The 22,787-nt window shown below is 38.1% G+C and overlaps 1 protein-coding gene across 1 annotated transcript in view; it reads right to left on the bottom strand.

Moving 5' to 3' along the window:
* Nucleotides 1-22,787, bottom strand: part of LOC118275397 (protein RRP5 homolog) — a 37,450-nt gene that overhangs the window by 804 nt on the left and 13,859 nt on the right. Inside the window, exons 11-19 of the mRNA XM_035593332.2 lie at nucleotides 22,620-22,711; nucleotides 22,008-22,163; nucleotides 20,829-20,948; nucleotides 20,321-20,398; nucleotides 19,183-20,184; nucleotides 18,692-18,904; nucleotides 17,474-17,602; nucleotides 5,900-6,115; nucleotides 4,813-4,852 (exon numbers count right to left, since the gene is read on the bottom strand). Coding sequence (XP_035449225.2) covers nucleotides 4,813-4,852; nucleotides 5,900-6,115; nucleotides 17,474-17,602; nucleotides 18,692-18,904; nucleotides 19,183-20,184; nucleotides 20,321-20,398; nucleotides 20,829-20,948; nucleotides 22,008-22,163; nucleotides 22,620-22,711 — 2,046 coding nt within the window. The remainder of the gene's footprint in view (nucleotides 1-4,812; nucleotides 4,853-5,899; nucleotides 6,116-17,473; nucleotides 17,603-18,691; nucleotides 18,905-19,182; nucleotides 20,185-20,320; nucleotides 20,399-20,828; nucleotides 20,949-22,007; nucleotides 22,164-22,619; nucleotides 22,712-22,787) is intronic.

Here is a 22,787-nt window from a genome sequence, read left to right as displayed (position 1 = left end):
GTGGGTGCGTTTACAAACATACAATTTCACATGCACATGACACCCAGACCCGAAACAACAATTTGTGGATCACACAAAGAGTTGCTCCGTGCGGGAATCGAACCCGCTACCCGTTGCACGGTAGCCAGTTGCCCAGCCACCGCGCCAACCGTGCAGTCAAATGATAAATGATATTTATTTTTGCAAATAGGTTACAATGTAACTCTTTTCGCGTTCTTTTCTCTTAAATAACTAGATGAGGCCGCCATTTCCTATCGGACTACTCTGAGAAGGAATGCCGTAACAAACTCAGAGGTCATAGTCTCTTTTAAAGTCCAGACAAAATCAATTAAAGATGTCGGAGAACCGTGCAAGTTCATTCTGTAGTGGTCTTTTGAGGAAAGAGCCACAACATCAACTATCCGTTACAGCCAACTGCTGAGACGGCTGCGGAGACCAGAGACCGCTGGTGCCTGATCTTCTATAGTCAGTTCTTAAGCTCTTAATACACGTCCCAAATTGGTCGAGCCCGGCCGCCTGAACACGACCAAATTGTAATGTTGTGTAGTACAGTTATTACCGTAGAACACCACAATTGCCGTAACAATGGCGACATTGGGTAAAGGTTTCTGATGGTTGGCTGTCCGACCGTTGTAACATGTGTAGCAATTTCAGGGTAGTTACTGCGTTCAACCAAATTGGGACGTGTATTAAGAGCTTTAGAACACCCGCTAGAAGTGTAGCGGTGAGGACACGTTGTATTCTAATCTGCCGGTACCCCACACAACAATATACTAATAGTAAAATTTTGGATTTCGTCTCAGTGTACGTCCAAAAGAGGCCTATTTTTAGGTCAAAAATATAACAACACTTTATTGGGGCAATTTGGTATTAACCTAATACCAAATGGTGGGATATACCTTAGGGGCCGTTCAATTATTACGTAAGCACTATGGGGGGGCGGGGGGGTCTTTGCTTTGCTTATTTTGGATGACATGGGGGGTAGGGGAGTCTAGATGATGATTACGTCATCGGTAGTTATTTTCTTTTTTACACGAATGGCAACCCACACATTGTCTTTGCTTGAAAACGAAAAGCATTTTCGGGGATTCCCGCAAGTAATACATACATTTAGTGAACAGTGCGCGGTAATTCCCCTACTCGCTTTAGAACCGAGTAAGGGAATTACCGCGCGCTGTTCACTTGTCTAAATTTCCTCTATCAGTGTATTGTTTCGTTTGGCTGCTATAGCGAGTAGACGTATTGTAAGCATAGTAAAGCAAGTTAACATTTGTGTTACCATTCATTCCATTATCCAAAGTTTAATGTTTAAATAAGATGTCATTTCAAATAGACAAATCCAAGTTATACCAAAAATTGTTTGAAAGTTTTAAAAAATCTCATACAAGTACGAAAGTACAAAATGTACAAAAGTTAGTTAACGAAGTGTGGCGAAATTATAAATTACAAGCAAAATCCGACAAGGAACTAGATATTATTGTATCTAAGAGAATCGAAGAAGAATTGCAAGCAGCGACTAAGAATAAATCCAATTTACTACATTTTTTTCTAAGGTGAGTGACGAAATCATTTTAGGTACCTACTAGAAATATTAGAAATCGCCAAAAAGTTTCTCTTTGCTAATTAGAAAATATTATGGCCTATCTTAAAGTATAGAGGTAATATTCATTATATAGATTTATTTCTTATAATTGATTCCGTCAATTGGTCACAAAATACAGGATGTCAGTTTTATACATATATATTATATACCTACAGAAAACTATACTCTATTCAAATAGGTATTTAACAGAATGTAAACAATCTTTATATGTCTTTTTATTGAAATATGTGGTTTAAAATTGTAAACTGTGTAAAATCTGTTGTGATTCATTTAAAAACTCAACCAATATTAAAAAATTGCTTTTCTGTAAATACATAAAGGTGCGTACAAACATCGTGAGGCGTGCGCCGCGAATGGTTCGCACGTATACATGTGCCGTAGCATGCCTCAGGTTGATGTATGCGAGACGAACCATTCGCGGCGCAAGCCTCGCGATGTCTGTACGCACCTTTACAGATATCTGATTTTATAATTGCATATTTCAATAAAAAGACATATCAAGATTGTTTATATTCTTTTAAATACCTACTTGAATAGACTATAACACCCTGTATTTTGTGACCGGAACGATTTGCTCGTTTAAAGATATTAGATTTAAAGCCATAGGGTTTTGTATTTACCATATTTATTGCCATACTTTGTATTTATGTAGCTTAATAAGAGAATCTTTAGCAGAACCCATAGAAAGTTTTTATTTTTAGGCAACCTGTAAACCTGCAGAAAAAACACAAATTACACAGCCAGCTTCAAATATTAAAAAACAGGAAGAAGATAAAATAAAAACCGGTAATGAATCACAACAGCAATGCGAAATTAATAAAAATACAGATAAACAGAGACCAAAACCTTCTCAGGAAGCTATGAAAAATAAGATTGCTCTACTCGAAAAAAATTTGAATGCTTTGTATTCTGCCAGAGATACTATGTCAATCCGTGCTGAAGTTGATAAACAGATCATTAAGTTGCGCGAGGAAATAAAAACAGCAAAACAGTCTTTAAACAGGAAGGTTCAAAACGCAGTTGCCCAGAAGAAACACAGGGATGGTATGAAAAGAAAGTTAGAAGATATTTGTCATGAAAATCCAGAAATGAAAAAAAGACTATCTCTGAGGGATTCAGTGGGACGTCCTAATCTTGAAAGCAATCAACCTTTACTATTGAAAACAATCGCGGATATAGCTTTATTTGGGAGTGCAGCAGATGATAGAAGACGAACGGAATCAATTCGCAGCGTAAAAACTCTTGATGAACTCACACAAGAATTACGTAAAATGGGATTTGACATTAGTCGCAGTGGGACATATCTTCGTTTGATTCCCAGAAAATCTAATTCTGCAGAGGGACGAAGACATGTATCGACAGTCCCTGTTAAGCTCATTCGGGCTCAAACTGATCACCACAAGAGCCACTTAGATAGCAAGTTCGCTGAAACATCAATCCATTATTTAGAGAACATAGCATCCATACTAGGACCAGATCAAGTATTTTTCATATCTCAAGATGATAAAGCTCGAGTCCCTATTGGCGTAACTGCGGCAAATAAGCAAGCACCTCTTCTAATGCACATGGAATATAGAATCAAATTGCCTGATCACGATTGGGTAATCGCTGAGCGTCATAAATTAATACCATCTGTTTATGCTGGTATCAAAATCACTTCCAATATGCTAGGACAACCGCAAGCCGTTGGATATTCTGGACCAACATACATCGCTATTCGAAGTGGAAAGCATAGTTCATCTACTGCTAATACTCATGCTCAGGATTTCGAGACGCTTCTCGAACTTGAAGAGTTTCGACCATTAGCTAAAACTGACCATGGACTAGTAAAACCAGTGGTAATCATGACGGTTGATGGAGGGCCAGATGAAAATCCGCGTTATCAAAAAGTCATAGGGTTTGCTATACAACACTTTAAGCGACATGATCTCGATGCATTGTTTTTAGCTACCAATGCTCCCGGAAGAAGTGCGTATAACAGAGTAGAGCGCAGAATGGCTCCTCTTAGTCGGGAACTGGCTGGTTTAATATTGCCTCATGACCATTTTGGGTCTCATTTGGATGAACGTGGCGTTACAATTGATGAACATTTAGAAAGATCTAATTTCGAATTTGCAGGAAAAGTATTAGCTGAAGTATGGAGTTCAATGGAAATTGATGGCTATAATGTTAATGCAAAATATGTTGGGGCAGGTGAACAAGATCTTCCTGATTTTCCAGACATTAAATGGTATTCAGAACATGTGCGTGAAAGCCAATACTTGCTCCAAATTGTAAAATGTAGAAATACAGAATGCTGTCGTCCAAGAAGTGGACTATTTAGATTACTAGACAACAGGTTTCTTCCACCACCTGTAAAAGTAAAACAAACAGTTGATGACTTGGTTTTAGATGAAGGAGGGCAATTTCTTAATCTTCCAGTCAATTTAGCTCTACGCTTAAGTGCTTCACTCAAAGATTTCCTGCAAATGCCATACGATTATTTTTGTCCGACGGTACAATTGAGGCTATCAAGTCGAACATGCAAAACGTGTGGTCTTTATCATGCTTCCGTCAAGTCACTAAATCGTCACATCGAAAAGATCCATAAGAAAGTAAACACGCACACTGATAGGAAAGTTAGACCTGTAAGAGTCGCTGCTCGTCGTGCTAATGAACTGATGTGCATTATTCAAAATTTAGAGCACCATGATGTTGAATGGCTCGATGAGAATGACGTAGACATTCCAAAATCGGATGAAAGCGAGCAGACTCACAACACTGAGCAGCAATCGAAGCAATCCAATGTCATCGAAAACTTAGAATCATGGATTCGGGTTTCATGGACTGAAGACTGTTAATTTGAATTTAATATATGTACCAAAAATTTAAAATAAGTTTGTTATGTTAGTAAGATATAATATTTTTGTCCTTTACTCTATGTTGAATACCGTTTCAGTAAAATATAATCTCTATCCTAAATCTATTTTCTTATTTTTCAAATTATAATTATAACATTATAAAATTAAAAAAACAATACATTAATTGACAAATGTTTACGTAAGCATGGGGGGAGGGGGTAAGAGCTTTGCTTACTTTTGCTGACAAGGGGGATGGGGGGGTAAATAATTGCAATAAATCTGCTTACGTAATACTTGAACGGCCCCTTATAGATATTTAAAATCCAGAAATTGATCTCCAGAAATCATTAAACAATACAAATGACTTACGTTCTTTCTTCTCGAGCAGAGAAATAGCTTTTTGCATCACCTGAAAAAGACAGTTCTAGTTAGATTATGGCAAATATAGAGCTAAGGATAGAAAGATTCAATCAACATAACGATTAAAGCCCAGACACATCGCCCCATATCTCCGGGGACACATGTCGCACGACATATTATGTCCCTAGTGGAAACGAGGCTTAATTCTGTCACTTAAGAAAACAGTGACCCACTTTATTTTTTTGAAGTCGGTTAAAATACAAGATAATTTGATAAGAATAATAGAGGTACTATTGTTCTTATAAAATTTTGAATAGGCCATTTAATACACTGCGGTACGTAATATACAGCCTGATTTTTTTATCACCAGCCAAATTTTTTTTGACAGTTAAGTATCATTCAAACCTCCAATTTTTGAATAAAAAAAAAACTTTTTACTAATAAAAATAACCGACTTTACTGAAGAATATCGGTTAAGAAGAACAATAAAATGGTCAAAATAACTTATTATTATTATTAAAGAAAAATGGAATGTTTGAATGATAGCTAATTCTCAGAAAAAAATTGGCTGTTGATAAAAATATCAGGCTGTATGTGTGTCGTCGCATAGTAAGTTCATGTATCGTATTCTTGCATAACTCATGAACAAAACAAGTACGAACTTGTCTAAACATGTCTACACAAGTAATGTTTATTAATAATGCAGTGCCTACGAAAGTCCTACGTTATCAAAGTTATCATAATCTTACACTTGAGAAACGGCTGCACCATGTTTGAGTGCTAAGGACTTAGTAATAAGTGTATGTTGTACAAGAGAAAAGTAAGCCATACTATTTATGACTATGAGCCTCTAGTGTGACTTGAAATCAGTCGAATTGCCTCGTCAAACGTAAAAGTAACGTAATTAAAATAAGCAAAATGATAACAAGATTTCATTCGGGTACTTAAAAGAAAAAATGAAGGAAATGAAACTGAACAGTGCAAGAGGGACGGAGCTATACAACCTCCATAGCTCCGTCCCTCTCGCACTGCTCAGTGATCGACCATTCTGATACAATTGTAATAGCAGACTAAGGCCCCTGAATGAATGACTGACCTGGCGCGCCTTTTCCACCAGTCCAAGTTGGAAGCAGGCAGCCCCGCACTGTATGTACATGCTGGGTTCACGCTTGTACTTCCTCATCATCAGCTCCACCAGCGCCACCAGGTCCTGGTGCTTGCCTGTCTCCACGTAAATATCCAGCAGCTTCGAGTGGATCTTCAGCGGTTCATTCATTTGCAGAGCTTCCTCCAATACCTTCTGTAGGGACTCCTAGAACAACGGATAAAATTTCTTTACCACCCACTGCTGAAAAGTTATGGTATGGTATACTTAAGAAAATGTAGGAGAGCCATGCTTCGGCACGAATGGGCCAGCTCGACCGGAGTGATACCACAGCCTCACCGAAAACCGACGTGAAACAAAGCTTGGGTTGTGTTTCATTGTGTGGGTGAGGTTATCGGAAGCCCAATTCCCCCTTCCCAATCTTCCCAATCCCCGATTCCCCAACAACCCTGAATTTCCTAACCCCCAAAAGGCCGGCAACGCACTTGTACCGCCTCTGGTGTTTCAAGTGTCCATGGGCGGCGGCGATTGCTTACTATCAGGTGATACGCCTGCTCGTTTATGGCGTGTTCCATAAAAAAAATACTTACAAAAGAAACAAACTCTTAAGCTTTATGTACTAAAAAGTATAGATAATAGTAAAGCTATAGATATCCGGCTATTATAAATGTATGAGTATTATGTGGAGATGTTATATCATTATTAAACACTAACTTCTGCCAGTGACTTTCCCCGCGTGTCCTTGGGATAATAGGTATCCTATCAGCCTATCACCCAAGTTAGCTAATACCCTATCTGAACTGAACGGATTTTAATGAAATTTGATACCTATACACGGTACTAAATTTCATTAAATACAGTATCAGTGTGATTGACGGAAAAACATGCAAACAAACTTTCACATTTGTAATTATAAAAGTGTGATCAGGCTACATACCGATGCCGAAGTTGAAACTCCTCACAAGGTCAGACAACTGACATCTTTGTTTTGTTCATACGTATATGTATACCTAATTGTACATATACCTACATATAACATCGAGTCAAAAAATGAGGTCACCTTTATCACAAATTGAACAAGAGCACTTCTTAGAAATAACATATTTGTGAATCTGTCACTGTATATTGTACTGAGCTGATTTGAAGGAAACTTAGCGATTAGTAATAGGTAATTAACAAATTATATACAGAGCCTCGAATAAAAACAAACATTACTTGTTATAGTACGACTTTGTTTTACGTTTAACGTAATCGAAACGAGAGCCCGTTCTCGCCACTCTAACATTAGAACTTAAGACCATGTCAGTTTAAAAACTTTTACAGTTCACTCGTACTAAGGGTACTGCACTCTGACAAAAAGCTAGCACAGTAATATAAAGTACCGTGAATTTACTATCGTATTTTATAAATAAATCGTTCCATGAATTCCTATGTTATCTCTCTCTAATAGGGCATCGTGTAATCAAGGCCTATCTAACATATTCAAGACTAGCTATAGTCTATTAGCCGTGATGTTTTATATACTATACATTATAAATAAATGCACTATCAAATACAAAAAAAAATATTATTCAAATCGGACCAGTGATACCGGAGATTAGCCTGTTGAAAACAAACAAACTCTTCAGCTTTGTATAGTAATAAAATAATATCTGTTATATTATAACAGATAACTCAATGAATAATGTTTAATAGAGGAATATGTTTATTCTTATCGTGTTTCAAAGTATGATCTCGGTTTTCCCGGGTCTGCCCGAATCGGCAATCTAAACGTTGGACAAGCCCCATCTGTTTTAGTTTTACAAATGTATTGCGTCTACTTATGTAACATAACACATTATTGATATTTAAACACATTAGTTTGATATGCTTAGTTAGAAAGCATTCGTTATTATGTACTTATTTACCAACTGATTCATAAGGGTGTTTTTCCACCTGAGATGTGCTATGTAGCTATGCCATGAAGATGTAATTGCTAAGCTGTGAAACTATGTGACCATTTCCACCGATACTACTACTGTTTGAGGAAGATGCGCAGCTGGAGTATGCGTAGCATATAATAATGTACGGTACTATGTACTAAATCTATACATAACTAGCAAACCAGGCGAACTTCGTTTCGCCACCAATGATTTCCCTGTTTTTCTGCTTTTCTCTTGAATTTTTCCTGAATTTTCTTTGCTATAAACCTCACGGAGCCCGATACCTTTCCAACAAATGCAAAACCGTGGAAATCGGTGCGTGCGTTCTGGAGTTATAGCGTCAGGAAGGAAAACCCGACTTATTTTTATATTATAGATTATTAATTACCTAAATCCGAATTGGATAGGTATTACTTTCCGAAAGTCTATTGTCCCAGTGGTTGAGTGTTTGCCATGGCCTCAACGGAGTGCGAGGTCTCGGGAAGTCACGTAATCGGATATAATATTATCCATTAGTTTGAGAATTATAATATTTTGAGGAGAGGGCCTCTAACAATGGAATAAATAACAAATTGGCGAGACATGTCCACATTTAACACATACTTAGATCCTGTGTAACCCAAACATACCCTATTTTTAATTTTACATACGTACTTTTTTATTTATAATGAACTAGCTACTTCCGCGCGGTTTTACCCGCTCTGCTTAGCTCCTATAAGTCATAGCGTGATGTTTTATAGCCTTCCTCGATAAATGAGCTATCCAACAAAAAAAGAATTATACAAATCGGACCAGTAGTTCCAGAGATTAGCGCGTTCAAACAAACAAGTAAACTCTTCAGCTTTATATTAATAATTATAATTATTAAGTATAGAGTATAGATTTATGATTAATATATAAAAATTCATAAAATATAACACAATCAAAAGCTATATTCCGTTACATTACAACATAATATGCATTTTATTATCTGAAGGGAAAAATATTTTTAGCACATCACACTTTAAGTTCAAATACCAGATGTTACCCTACCATAACAAGTATAAACTTTTAGCAACGCATTATACATGCCAATTATTATTTTTTCTGTTCAATATCTTTTCAGAAAACAGAAAAGGTCTGCTAGCGACCTATAGAGCGCAGTATCATAGGAATCCGATCAACGGACAGAATAAGACACTCTACGCTGCGCTCCAAAACTCAAATCGCTGACGTTGGGCAGAAAGCCGCTAGTTTAAAGTGGAAATGGGCTGGTGAAGTCTGCCGCATGTCAGACGAGCAGTCGGCAAAACTCACTACTGAGTGGAACCCACTCAACTTCAATAGACGTCGCGGTAGGCTCAGGAGATGGGGGGACGAACTTGACATTTTTTTGAGGGGCAAAATCATCCAATGACTTCTCCAGCCTTGGGCGTGGCGAAAGGGAGTATCAGACTCTTACTGACTAAAAACCACCCCGTTCCTTTTCCTGCTTTTCGAGCCGGAGCCCCGGTAAACCCACCAGGTATTCCGCAGCTCCGGATCAGGCATCAGCCCTACTGGGCCCCATCTGTGGTGGTCCGATGGCTCTTTGAGGCGTTTGGTTCTGGTCGGGCGGCGAGCTACCCTTGAACTTGACACCTACGATATGGATTGGCACCAGAATTCTCTGACAGAGACGAGTAGAAGGAAGGTAGAGAAGCCTTTGTCTTCGCAGTGGGACGACCATGGCTAAATATAAAATTAAAATAAACTAATAATCTTTTCAAAAAATTGGTGTATGTAACTCAAATGACAAACTGCGCAACACTATCCCCAGTGTCGTCATCCTAATAGTTATACAAAATGGAACAAAACGCTATGGGTATAAAGTATGCTTATATTCGGGATCAAACATTGAGCACACAAGGTCATTCTTTAGATCAATATAGAGATGACGCAATACTTAAAAAGGGGAACTTACTAAGAATGTAAGTACTTAAGTATCCATGAAATGCTTAAGCATATAAATCCCGAACTAGAAAATAATTAGATAATTGTTTTAAGTATACAACAACGTCACGCCTTTCTTCCCCGAAGGAGTAGACAGAGGTACACATTACGGCACGTAATGCCGCTATATAATGTACACCCACTTTTCACCATTTGTGTATGAATGTATATGTTATAAGCCTATTGCCATATACTGGGCACAATTTTAGCCTTCGTGCTACTACTGAGAAATTTTCGAAAAACCGAAAAATACTCAGTAATACTTTGCCCGGCCCGAGAATCGATCCCGAGACCCCTTGCCCAGCAGTCGCACTTGCGACCACTTGACCAACGATAATTATTAATATTTCTATGCTTTCTATATTGTCAAGACAAGGTTTGTTTGTAAACATTATCATATTTATTTATCGGGAAATATCACTCGGTCATGATACACAATTAATTTGATGTAGGTACCAGAGGTAGTTTTTAGTCAGTAAGAGTCTGACACTGTCTTTCGCCTCGCCTAAGGCGAGAGAAGTAATTTGATGATATTTCCCTATAAAAAAAAAAACTATAATGTATTTTTTTTACATTTGATGGTTCGACGTTTGGCTGCTATCTCACCTGATGGTAGGTGATGATGCGGCCTATGATGGAGCACGTCTGCCCATAAGCAACCTATTGATTCGGGTTTTGAAGACACACAGGTTATGTTCCACTCCCTAGCAGTTCGCACAAGGAAGCTTGAATGTATTGGCTTAAGCTGTAAAATTACGCATGTTTTTTCTACTAAATAAATAATATAGTTATAAAACTCTTGAACTTAAACTACTGGAAGTGGAAACTTATCGCATACGGGTTGATCTAAAGCCGGCCGGCGATTATCGCGCCATGTATACAAACTTCATTAAAAATCAAGCAGCGACGACACAAAATGTCGACACTCAGTCCACTGTGACTCATTTCAGTCAGACAAAAGCTGTTTTAGGCTTAGTACGAATATTCAGATGGCGGGAAGAAGACGTTTGCAAAATAATTCGTGTGTTTACTCTTACGTGAAATAAAAACATTTTATTGTGTATTTAGAGTTCAGTTGGGGTCAAGGTTGGTTATATTTATACATATTAATAAACAGTGTAATTGGAAGTGAATGAGTTTATTAGATAATTGTGTAATTGTTATTGAAATGGAGCATGTTTGATATCAGTCCGCTTCCGTTAAAAGAATTTATGCACAAATATATTTATGATATATCTGTCCCTATTATTAGAACTCGAAACGGGATATTTACCATGTTTTTCGATTTCTATGAGTTTCCGATATTTCGGCACTGTTGCAAGCGCCATGATCACGGTTCAAACTGTGATCATGGCGCTAATAAATAGTGTTAGTGACCATGTCAGTTTAAAAACTTATTATAAGTATAATCTACATAGAGGATACATCACATCAGTTCTTGTTTTGTGTTTGTTATTGAAGATATAATCTTTTAGGTTTGTTGTTATACGTTTTTATAACCTAGCTTTTGCGCGGTTACCGGGCGGCAAACCGATTAAATAAATAAATAACTTACATAACAAATATAACTACTTATATTCTCATGTTTTAGGATGCACTATGTTTATTTTGTTGCAAATAGGAAAAGAAACTCTAGGTTCTAGTGCATATGTCTTACTATTGATTATAAACATTATTTAAAAACTATTGGACAATCCATTCAAGGTCAATACGAGGAAAAATAGCATAATAAAGATTCGCAGTTGTTTTCGAACATATCTCATACATAATGCACATCGCATTCCCGGTGTAGATCACATTTATCAAATGTATTGTAACTTAACCCCTGAGCGAGAGTACTTGTTGAACATTATAACGTATAACAGACCTTACTGCGTAAAAGTTAAGGTCCTAATTTGAGAAAACGTTTCGACTTAAAACAGTTCCTATTCCGACCGCTACCGAAATGTGTGTTTATACGTAGGGGGCGCTGTGATGTTTACCTGCAATAAAGTATTGCGCAGTATTGCATCTGGTAGCTATGAATATGTTTGTAGGCTATACCTAGGTTATGTCTAGTGCTGCCGGCGTCTGACGAATGAAGCCGACCGGTGTATTGATCGAATCGCGTTAGTTCATATTCAGCACCCGCGCCATTCAGCCGCCCATTATCGTGAATTTATTAATCACTTAACATTTACCTAATTAATCTATTCACAATATTTCACCAACGCGAGGGGAGATTTCAGCAACTGTCCTCCAATGTGATCTGAAGGTAATTTTATAAATTTTCGTATAGTTGCATGTGACTCGTCCTGTTCCTTTGTCCCCTTTAGTGGTGCAAAGTATTTCCTATTATAAAGTTTTGACTGAAACTGTGACGATAAAGATAGCACATTACTTCCATAGGTTACATATTTAATTTAATTTACATACTTATTTAATTTTATTTTATTTTTATATTGTTTCGTGCAATCCCTAATTTATGTCATATCCCTTTATCATCTATTGAAGCTCAGATAAAAAATTGGGTATCTTGATGTGCTGGTTGTAATAATCTGTTCCTAATTCCTTTTTATTACAATTTTAGGTTTACATAGAAATAGATAATATCGATTTTCGAATTGCGCGTAATCTCGCGCGCTTTCTTTAGGTATAAGAGAGTTAAGTGTGATTTTTTTTTAAATTTTTTTTCATGTATCTACACTTCATATATAAAGCTTAAGAGTTTCTTTGTTTGAACGCACTAATCACCAGAACTACTGGTCCGAATTGAATATATTTTTTGTATTGGATACTGGCTGTAAAACATCACGCTACGGTCGATAGGATTCGAGCAGAGATAGAGATGGGCGAAACCACTTCAAAGTAGCTAGTTTTAAAATAATACGTTTATAACTCTATCTTTATTGGTGACAGACTGACGGACAGACAATGAACAGCCTAAACTAGTACCTATCCTTCGTAAATTTTAATGAGGTCCAGGAATAGTACAGGTATTGATTTCCGGCGACGCTGTAAAGTATATATATATACTCATATACAACTACAGATGCATCGAATGAACCCTATAGGACAGAAAGAGAGGGATAGATAGGGAAGCGAACCTTTCAGTTTTCAGTGCACTCTCTCACTCTAGCCGTATTTCAGTATCTCTAGTTACATTTTCTAACACAACTGACATAATCTATAGTAATATTATAAAGCTGAAGAGTTTGTATGATTGTTTGTTTGAACGCGCTAATCTCCAGAACTACTGGTCCGATTTGAATAATTCTTTTAATGTTGAACTCCAGAATTACTGGTCCGATTTGAATAATTATTTTAATGTTGAATGGTGCATTTATCGAGGAAGGCTATAGGCTATAAAACATCACGCTATGACCAATAGGAGCCAAGCAGAGCGGGTGAAACCGCGCGGAAGTAGCTGGTATAGCAATATTTAGAAACTATATTCAATTAGACTGATAGTTATCTAATTAGGTTTTATAAAAAAGAGGTCCTTAATATGTGATGTATATTTATCATTGCACACTAGAGCCAGTTTACCATGGTCTCGCTTTGTAAGATCTTCCCACACATTCGACGGTCAGTTTATACTAGTTTTTTGTAAAGGATAGTACATACGTATATATATAGGAAGTTCCATGCGAAAGAGAAGGGTATAGAAAGCCGATGATTCCCGAAGTTTTCTCTTTTTAACTCGCTGTACTTTATATCTATATTGTAGGGTTGTAAGATCTTTCCTTACATTCGACGGTCAGTTTATACTAGTTAGTATAGGGGGTAGTACATACGTATATATATAGGAAGTTCCGTGCGAGAGAGAAGGGTATACAAAGCCGATGATACACGAAGTTGTCTCTTTTCAATTCGCTATGATATATATCTATATTGTAGGTTTGTGAGATCTTCCCACACATTCGACGGTCAGTTTATACTAGTTTTTTGTAAAGGATAGTACATACGTATATATATATATAGGAAGTTCCGTGCGAAAGAGAAGGGTATAGAAAGCCGATGATACACGAAGTTGTCTCTTTTCAATTCGCTGTACTTTATATCTATATTGTAGGTTTGTAATATCTTCCCTTACATTCTAAGGTCAGTTTATACTAGTTAGTATAGAGGGAAGTACATACGTATATATATAGGAAGTTCCGTGTGAAAGAGAAGGGTATAGAAAACCGATGATACACGAAGTTGTCTCTTTTCAACTTGCTGTGCTTTATATCTATATTGTAGGTTTGTAAGATCTTCCCTTACATTCGACGGTCAGTTTATACTAGTTTTGTGTAGAGGGTAGTACATACGTATATATACAGGATGTTTCGTGCGAGAGAGAAGGGTATAGAAAGCCGATGATACACGAAGTTGTCTCTTTTCAACTCGCTGTACTTTATATCTATATTGTAGGTTTCAGTTACATTCGTTGGGCATGGTCTAATCAATAAATTCATCCGGACTGTAATGTAGGAGGCGCTTTTCATGCGCGTGGCAAACGAGGTACAAAAATAATTATAAAACTGGAATAGGGATGGTGATGGGGTATGAAAATTAAAAATCTATAGTCCGTTAATTAGGTAAAGCACGTATTGTTTTATTATGTCATATAATATAACAATACTTTGATAAAACGAATCAAAGTTTAGGAGTGGGGAGCAAATACGTCATTTCTAAGTGTGAAACGTACCTAGAAGTGACGTCATGCAATATTTCGAATTGATATATCTTTGAAAGTATTTGTTTCCGTAAGAAAATAAAAAATACGTGTCTAAAATTTAAACAAGACGGGCATTAAAATAAAAATTAGTCATCTACCCTATTATGTGAAGTTGTATGATCTATGTCTAGGGGGTTAAGCTATCCGGAGCTGCGGACTACCTAGCGGGTTTACCGGGGCTCCGGCTCGAAAAGCAGGAGAAGGAACGCGGTGGTTTTTAGTCAGTAAGAGTCTGACACTCCCTCTCGCCTCGCCCAAGGCGGGAGAAGTCATTGGATGATTTTCCCCCCTCAAAAAAAAGGGGGTTAAGCTGTCGTACACTGTGTGAACTAACATTTAGGTTCAACAAGTAATTGAGATAAGTAAGTTGTGATTGCACTGAGTCTGTGTAATCACAACAACAATGAGATAATATAACTAAGAGTACATTCATAGAAGGTTACTTTGCAGAAAAGGGAGTGGTCAATAATAACGAAAGCTCCCAGCTGACAATATTAGATACATAAAAATAAAGCTATTAGTATAGTTAAACATGCAAAAAACAATCCAATTAGGGCATAGGGTAGGTACCATGTATCTATATTAGTCCGACAAACAAACAATTAAGTTTAGGCCCAGTGCACACCGGTGGCGGCGCCGTCAAGATGCTAAGAATAATAATTTAAAATAAACCTTAACTAGTATGGCACAAGGATTAAAATGTCATGCCAAAGAAGCTTAACGATACACCGCGTGCCTACTATCTTTAGTATTTTAACTTGATTTATTACTTGTATATTCGCCGCGCCTCCGTCGGTGTCCACTAGGCCTAAACGTAATAGGTTGTTTGTCCAAAACACTAACACCCACGCATTTGCACACACATTAAATAATTAGTTTTGTGTTAGATCGTAATAAGATATTGAGGAAGGCTATGGGCTATCACACATCATATGGACTATCACGCTATAATCAATAGGGGCCGAGCAGCGGATGGAACGAGTGGCTCTTTAAAAAAGTGTAAATGTATCATATTGTAAAATGTATAATATATACTAGTCAAAACAAAATAAGGGCCACTTGATTATTTTGAAGTCTCACTCAATTTTATAATTTTAAAGCGATCCTAAGTGGCTAATTCTTTTTTGTGGTGTTCACTAAAGTGTTAACAAACACTAATGCGACAATACCACTTGCATCTTTTTTTTAAGTGGGTAGAATGTGTTAGTTTTTTTAACCACTTGAATTTACCCTATTTTAAGAATTTATTTTTTAACTTTTGAGTCAGTTCAACTTTGGATTGCTTCGTGATTAGACAAACTTTGCTAAGTTTAAGCGTGAATTAACATTTTGAGAGAACAATGCCGAGGATTCGAAGACATATGGACCTGCAGACCACAACTAGAGCCATCACATTGATTCAGGAGGACCATTCTCAGCGTTCTGTAGCTCTGCAGCTAGGTTTTTCACGACGTGCGATCCAGAATGCTTGGAATCGATTTCAAGAGACTGGGAGTGTCACCAGGAGACGAGGATCAGGCAGGGTTCGAGCAACCACATCACAGGAAGATCGTTATATACGCCTGACTGCCCGCAGAGAGCGATTCGTTACCGCTCGCTCCTTACAAAACCGCTTGCGGCAGGCGACGGGTACCCGCGTTAGTGACCAAACCATCAGAAATCGGTTGTATGAAGATCAACAATTCTCTAGGAGGCGCGTAGTACGCATTCCATTGACAAGTGCGCATCGTGCAAACCGATTATCATTCGCAAGGCAGTACCAGCAATGGGACATGAGTGATTGGAGCACGGTATTATTCACAGACGAGTCCAAAGTGAATTTTTTCAGTGATGATCGTCGTATTAGGGTGTGGAGACGAGAAGGTGAGCGATTTTCAGATGCTTGCATCCATGAAAGTGACAGATTTGGGGGCCCTAATGTAATGGTGTGGGGGGGAATTTCACTTTCTGGTAGAACAGAGCTTGTAATTCTGAATGAAGGCACAGTAACGGCTCAGCGATACATTGAGCAGGTCATAAGACCCTATGTGGTGCCATTGGCACAAAGAATTGGTGCGGAATTCAAATTAATGCACGATAATGCCCGCGCTCATACAGCTAGAGCCACCAGGGAAGCTCTAGACGAAGCTGGTATACAGGTGTTACCGTGGCCCGCCAACAGTCCGGACCTTAACCCAATTGAGCACATGTGAGACTTGTTGAAAAGAAGCGTTCGGAACACAAATCAGCCTTTGCACAACGAAGCACAACTCATTAATGTGCTCAAAACCAGCTGGGAACAAATTCCAGAAGAAACGGTGCGACACCTGGTTGAGAGTATGCCATCCAGACTTCAAGAATGTGTTCAGAAGAGGGGAGGCCATACACGGTATTGATAAAAGTAAAAAAAAAACTAAAAAAAAAAACTTACTTTCTTAAGAAAACCCTTTTTTGTCATGCATAATTTTAAGAAAAAATGATTATTTTATTAAAAAATTAACATTGACGTTTGTTTTTTATTCCAAACATTAATTTTAAGTTAATTACATTAAAAATTAATCAATTAATTAAATTCAATAATTTTCCCACCCCCAAACTTAATAACTTAATAAGAATACTAAAAAAACATGGTGGCCCTTATTTTGTTTTGACTAGCATATATTATGTATAAGAAATAAGAAAGGATGGATGAAAGCAGATTTACGAAAGAAATATACAAGGTGAATATAAATGGGACCGTCGGTAGAGGGCGCCCCAGTCGGACATATAGCGACTAGATTGGCGATATATTAAAAAAGGGCCAAATTAAAAGTACATTTAACCGACGAGCATGCATGAAAAGACTGATGACTGTTGATGAAGCGAAAGAAGTGTGTAAGAACCGTGGCAATTAGCGTTCCATTGTCTCTGCCTACCCCATGGGAGACAGGCATGAGGTTATTGTATGTATGTATGTATAATATATAATATGTTTGTTCACAGATGACTCACCTTAGTACCGAACCTGCACTCGATGCTCAGCATGGCGACATACACGTTGAACTTGTCAATTACATCGCGGAAAGATATCGTGGACAGCGCTTTCCGCCCGACGTTACGCGCTTTCTCGACGTCGGTGGCCTACCGGCAATAGCATCAACATCGGTAAGTCATACATTACACAGGATTATTGGGAAAACAGTCAGTGCCGGCGTTAGGGAGGGGGGGGGCGACAAATTCTGGGGGGCGCCAAGGTCTGAAGTTAGAGTTTGCCTCTCCTGGTGACATCGGCATGATTCTGTTCTGAATGCTGTGTTACATGTAGATTTAATCAGGGCCTTGTATTTAAATATAAACACAAACAAAATAATTTTACTTGGGATCAGCAAAAAACTAACACTTGATATTGCTTGCCTCAAGTGGGCGCCACAATATTTTCGCCCGGGGTATCAGTGGACCTTACGCCGGCACTGAACCTACTTAATAATTTATTGAACACAAGATGAATCTACTATTTACGTACGAGCCTATTGAACGAAGAGATATCCTCTCAGAAAACTGCCGTGAAACAACCGAAGCGTTGTGTTTTGCAGTGTGAATGAGGTACCAACTCTCACTCCCATCTATTCCCAGTCCCCAAATTCCTAACTAATCTCTAACTAAAAGGTCGACAATGCACTTGTACCTCCCCTAGTGTTACAGATGTCCATAGGCGGCGCCAATTGCTTACCATCAGTACTCCTAGTACGAGTTTGTTTCACGTTGAACGGAAATGAAACGATAGCGCGTTCGGCGCTTCGATTGGCCGGTTTGAATGAATCAACCAATAAGAACACCGAACGCGTTCTCGTTGAACGTAAAAGTAACTCGTATTAAGGTCAGATACAGGTCCATCATGCACACGTTGGCCGCCCTTTCCTACAGAATATCTTTAAAGAATCTACCAAACTGACGGATATTACATCGCACACCTAGTAATATATTGGCACATTTACGGTTCTAATACTTTACATGACTTGTTTAGGGGGGACTACAATAATGGCATAATGACACTTACGACCTCTCTCGATGAATATGGATAAATAGATTAATATACAGTTTTAAACACGTAAGCCATATAAAGTCAATTTTGCATTTTTTGCAGATGTCCCAATATATTACTAGGTGAGCGACATAAATATAACACAGAATTTTTATTATGTACAACTTGTACATGGAAATAACACGTACCTGAAGGTGGAATGCCATGTACGCGATCCAGAGCTGGCTGGAGTTGGGGTGCGCGAGCAGGGCGCGCTCGAACTGCTCGCTGGACCGCGGCTGATTCTCACTCTCCGTCGCTCTCTTCTCCATCTCTCTCACTTTCTCTTCTTCTTCGCGCAACTTTGCCAACTTCTCCGCTACTGTCAACTTCTTGCGTTTCTTCTTAGGCTGCTCTTTATCCTGTATAATAGAAGAATAATATTATTTTAATTGACTGAACCGGTAGAATATTTACCTAACCGTTTATGATAGTCTGCCATGATGCTAGAGAGTCCATATAGCCATCGTATCGTTTTCCACATAGTAACATAATTCGCTATTAAATAATATGTAATAAATATCATAAGAAATAGGACAATAACATATCTAGCGTATACTACAACAGACCCTTGCACCTCTACGTGTTACACAATTTCAAACTCTATTGCACTCGTAATAAAGCTGTAAAATAGACTGACCTCGTCTTCACTGCTGCTGTCTTCCTCATCCTCTACTGGCTTCGGCTCCTCGACTGGAGCGGTCCAGAAGTCCTGAGCGCTAGGAGCTTCAAGCGCTGGTTCCAAGCTCTCCACCACTTTAACTTCTAGAACGTTATTCTCTTCTTTATCTTCTTCTGCTGCCCGTTTCTCCTTCTTATAGTCTTTGTTGAACTCCACTCCGAGGTCCTTGAGCTTGGCCTGTGCTTTGCCCAAAGCGTCCAGCAGCTGCGCCAGCCTCTCCTTCACGATGGTCCTGTCGTTCTGCATCGCAGTGTGGTACAGCTTAGTGTCCGGAGTGAGGCCTCTCTCCTCTATCCTCGCAATCTTCCTCTCTATCCTGTCGACGCGTTTCCTCCTGTTGTTCACTGCCTTCAGTAGAGCTACGACGCGCCGCTTGTATTGCTTCCCCGTGGTACAAGTGCTCAGGTCTACCAGAGCCTGGTCTTGTGGTGTTAGTATCTCAACTTCTTCGTTTAAATCTGTTTCTATGGCGTCACTTTCTTCTGATACTTCTACTTTTTTCTTCTTGTCTTTCTTTTTATGTTCCACTTCATCGTTTGATTCCTCTGTTTTCTTATTTTTTTTCTTTTTGTCTTTCTTACTAACTTGTTCTGCTACGTCTGAGTCTGACTCGTTCTTCTGTTCAGCTTCTATTTTCTTCTTCTTCTTTTTCTTTTTTTCAACTTCATTTTTGTCGTCAGTCTCCGAACCTTCTGTAGTTTCTTCTTTTGTTTTTCTCTTTTTGGTTTTCTTACTAACTTGTTCTTCTAGGTCTACGTCTGATTCGTCCTTCTGTTCTTGTTTAACTTTCTTCTTTTTCTTCTTGTCAAGTTCTTTACTGTCTTCTGTTTCCGATTCTTCTGTAGTTACTTCCTTTGGTTTTTTCTTTTTATCTTTAACAGGCTCATCATTGTTTTTATTCTTCTTGTTAGGGACTTCGTCGTTCTGTGGTTGTTTGCGCTTGTTTGTTCTGTCTTTGATCTGGATAAGGACAAAGTATAACATTATTATAAGTGTTAAATATTAATGATTTATATCATGATCTATATTCTATAATAGTTCTCTATACCATATGAAATGTGAATGATATAGAAGTAAACATTTCAAGTAAACTTACCTGTGTGAACGGTGGGGTTACGAAACTGGCGGACATCTTGTTTTCCTCAGGATTTACTCGCAGTATCGTACATTTTACCTGAAAAATATCGTGTTATAATACTTTGTCTATATGTCTATAAATAAATATGACTGTTATAGATATAAATCTCTTTAACAGTTTTTGTAAATATGTGACAAGTATATTTATTAATCAGTAGCGGAACCCGCGAACTTTGTTTCGGCTCCGAATTTTTTCTTCGCATCTTTGTTACTTTTTTCTCACACTATTACTGGGTATTTGTCGGTGTTTCGAAAATTTTCTCAGTAGTAGTACGGAGTCTGGAATTGTGCCCAGTATATGGCAATAGGCTCACCCCCTATTACAAGGGACTTATAACACAAATGGTGAATAGTGGGTGTACATTGTATAGCGGCATTACGCGCCGTAATGTGCACCTCCGCCTACTCCTTCGGGGATAATAGGCGTGACGTTTCTACTATATTGTACTACGGTTTATTATACTCACAATTTGACCGATGTGGAAGGCCTGCGCGACGTTTTCAAGCGGTTCCTTGGATATAAACTGCGAGGGCACGTACCCGACCACGTTGTTGAAGAACTGAACCAGTATGTACTCCCGAATGGTCTGGAAACATAAAACCTGGTTAGACTGACTCATTGTAGACATTTTTGGAAATTTACTTTGTTTAAGCTCAATGGCAATAGGCATAGGACATATAATCGTAGGCGTAGCCAGGGGGGGGGGTTGGGGTTCAACCCCCGAAAAATGTGTACCTAGACATTACAGAGCGTTATTTTTCTAGTTAGCATAGTACATCCCCTGTGTTTGGCAAAGGTCTCTATGACTACCTATGAATCTGTTTCTTACATATTACATAATTACATAAATTGTTTTTTTTTCGTTTTTTTTTTTGTGGGTCGACTTTATTGAACTCCTCCCGATATTAAAACCTGGCTACGCCTATGCATAGCATATAATCCTACTAATATTATAAAATCAACAGTTTGAATGTATGTTTGTTTATTTGTTACACCTTCACGTCCAAGCTGCTGAGGGGATCGAGGTGAAATTTGGAACAGGGGTAGATTATGGCCTAGAATTACACATGGACTTTTTATCCATCGAGAAAGCGAGCAAAGCCGCCGTCAGAAGACAGTAATATATATGTACATTATTCAATAGACACAGAATTAATGTAGAGCACAATGTTTTCAAACGATTTTGAACTTAGGTACCTACAAATTAGATTTATAATGTAATGAGAATTTGGGTATTTAAACTGAAATGTATACAAAGAACTTCCTATTTAGGAAGTCGGTAAAAAGCAGGCGAGTCTGCATTAATATATAAAGCTGAAGAATTTGTTTGTCTGTTTGAACGCACTAATCTTCGGATCTACTGGTCCGAATCGAATAATTCTTTTGTGCTGAATCCAGTTGTTGACGAAGGTTATAGGCTATACAACATCACGCTACGATGAATGCTGAGCCGAACAGTGCGGGTGAAACAGCGCCAGAATCGCTAGTATTAGAAAAGGACAACACTGAAATTAATACCGATATGATTTTGAACGAGAAGAAACGCGTCGTTTACACATTTCAAAGAACTTAATATTTCTTTTAAGGCAAAATAGGAGCTTTAGTCTAACGACTAGTTTTTCACTTAATTTGCTGATTATCTTACCTTGATAACTCCGGTATAAGCTTTCCCAATGGCGGCGGTATCGTATCTGTCCAGTATTTCAAGGTCCGGAGAGAGGAGGGAAGGCTTCAGAGTGAGGAACAGGGTCTGTTTTGAAGGGTCTACCACCAGCACGCGAGCCTTCACTGTCTGACCCACCTAGGAAAAAAGACAGAAGTCAAAAATAAAGCATTTATGGTCATGCAAACTAAACCTGTACAGGGAATTTCAACTCAATTAGTTAGTGTTTTTTTTTTTTTTCAAATAATAGCGTACCTCTACTCTAGAATTTTCTTCTGTTTACAATCAAATTGAGTTGTAAAATTTCGCGTGTGTGTGTGTGTGTGAAATGAATACCTAGTATGTATGTGTGTGTGTGTGTACACTAATTGCAAATAAATACCTAGTATGTATGTGTGCAATGTACCTAAACTACATTGCATATGATACCAGAGATATTTCATTTAAGACTCTGGAATCGGCCTACTGCTGATAAAAGTTTTGATCTCAGGACGGTATCATTTACAATAAAAGATTGTACTTTAAATGACCAAATTAAATACACGGTTCCACAGTTTTCATTTACGTTAAAAATACATTATATAATGTACTTACCTTGTACTTTTTCTTTGGTAACTTTGAAGTCGAAGGCTTTTTAGTGTCTGTGAGAATGCCGGAGTCTGATAGATGTGCTTGCGATACGTAGCCTGGAACAAACATTTACAATAGAGTAAAATGAGATCTATAGTTAAGGCATCCTTTAAAATATTTCTCGTAAATTAT

The sequence above is a fragment of the Spodoptera frugiperda genome, chromosome 8 (genome assembly GCF_023101765.2).
Source record: "Spodoptera frugiperda isolate SF20-4 chromosome 8, AGI-APGP_CSIRO_Sfru_2.0, whole genome shotgun sequence".
Classification (NCBI taxonomy): domain Eukaryota; kingdom Metazoa; phylum Arthropoda; class Insecta; order Lepidoptera; family Noctuidae; genus Spodoptera; species Spodoptera frugiperda.
Note: the sequence above shows the minus strand (reverse complement) of the source record. Positions and strands in the feature narration are given on the sequence as shown.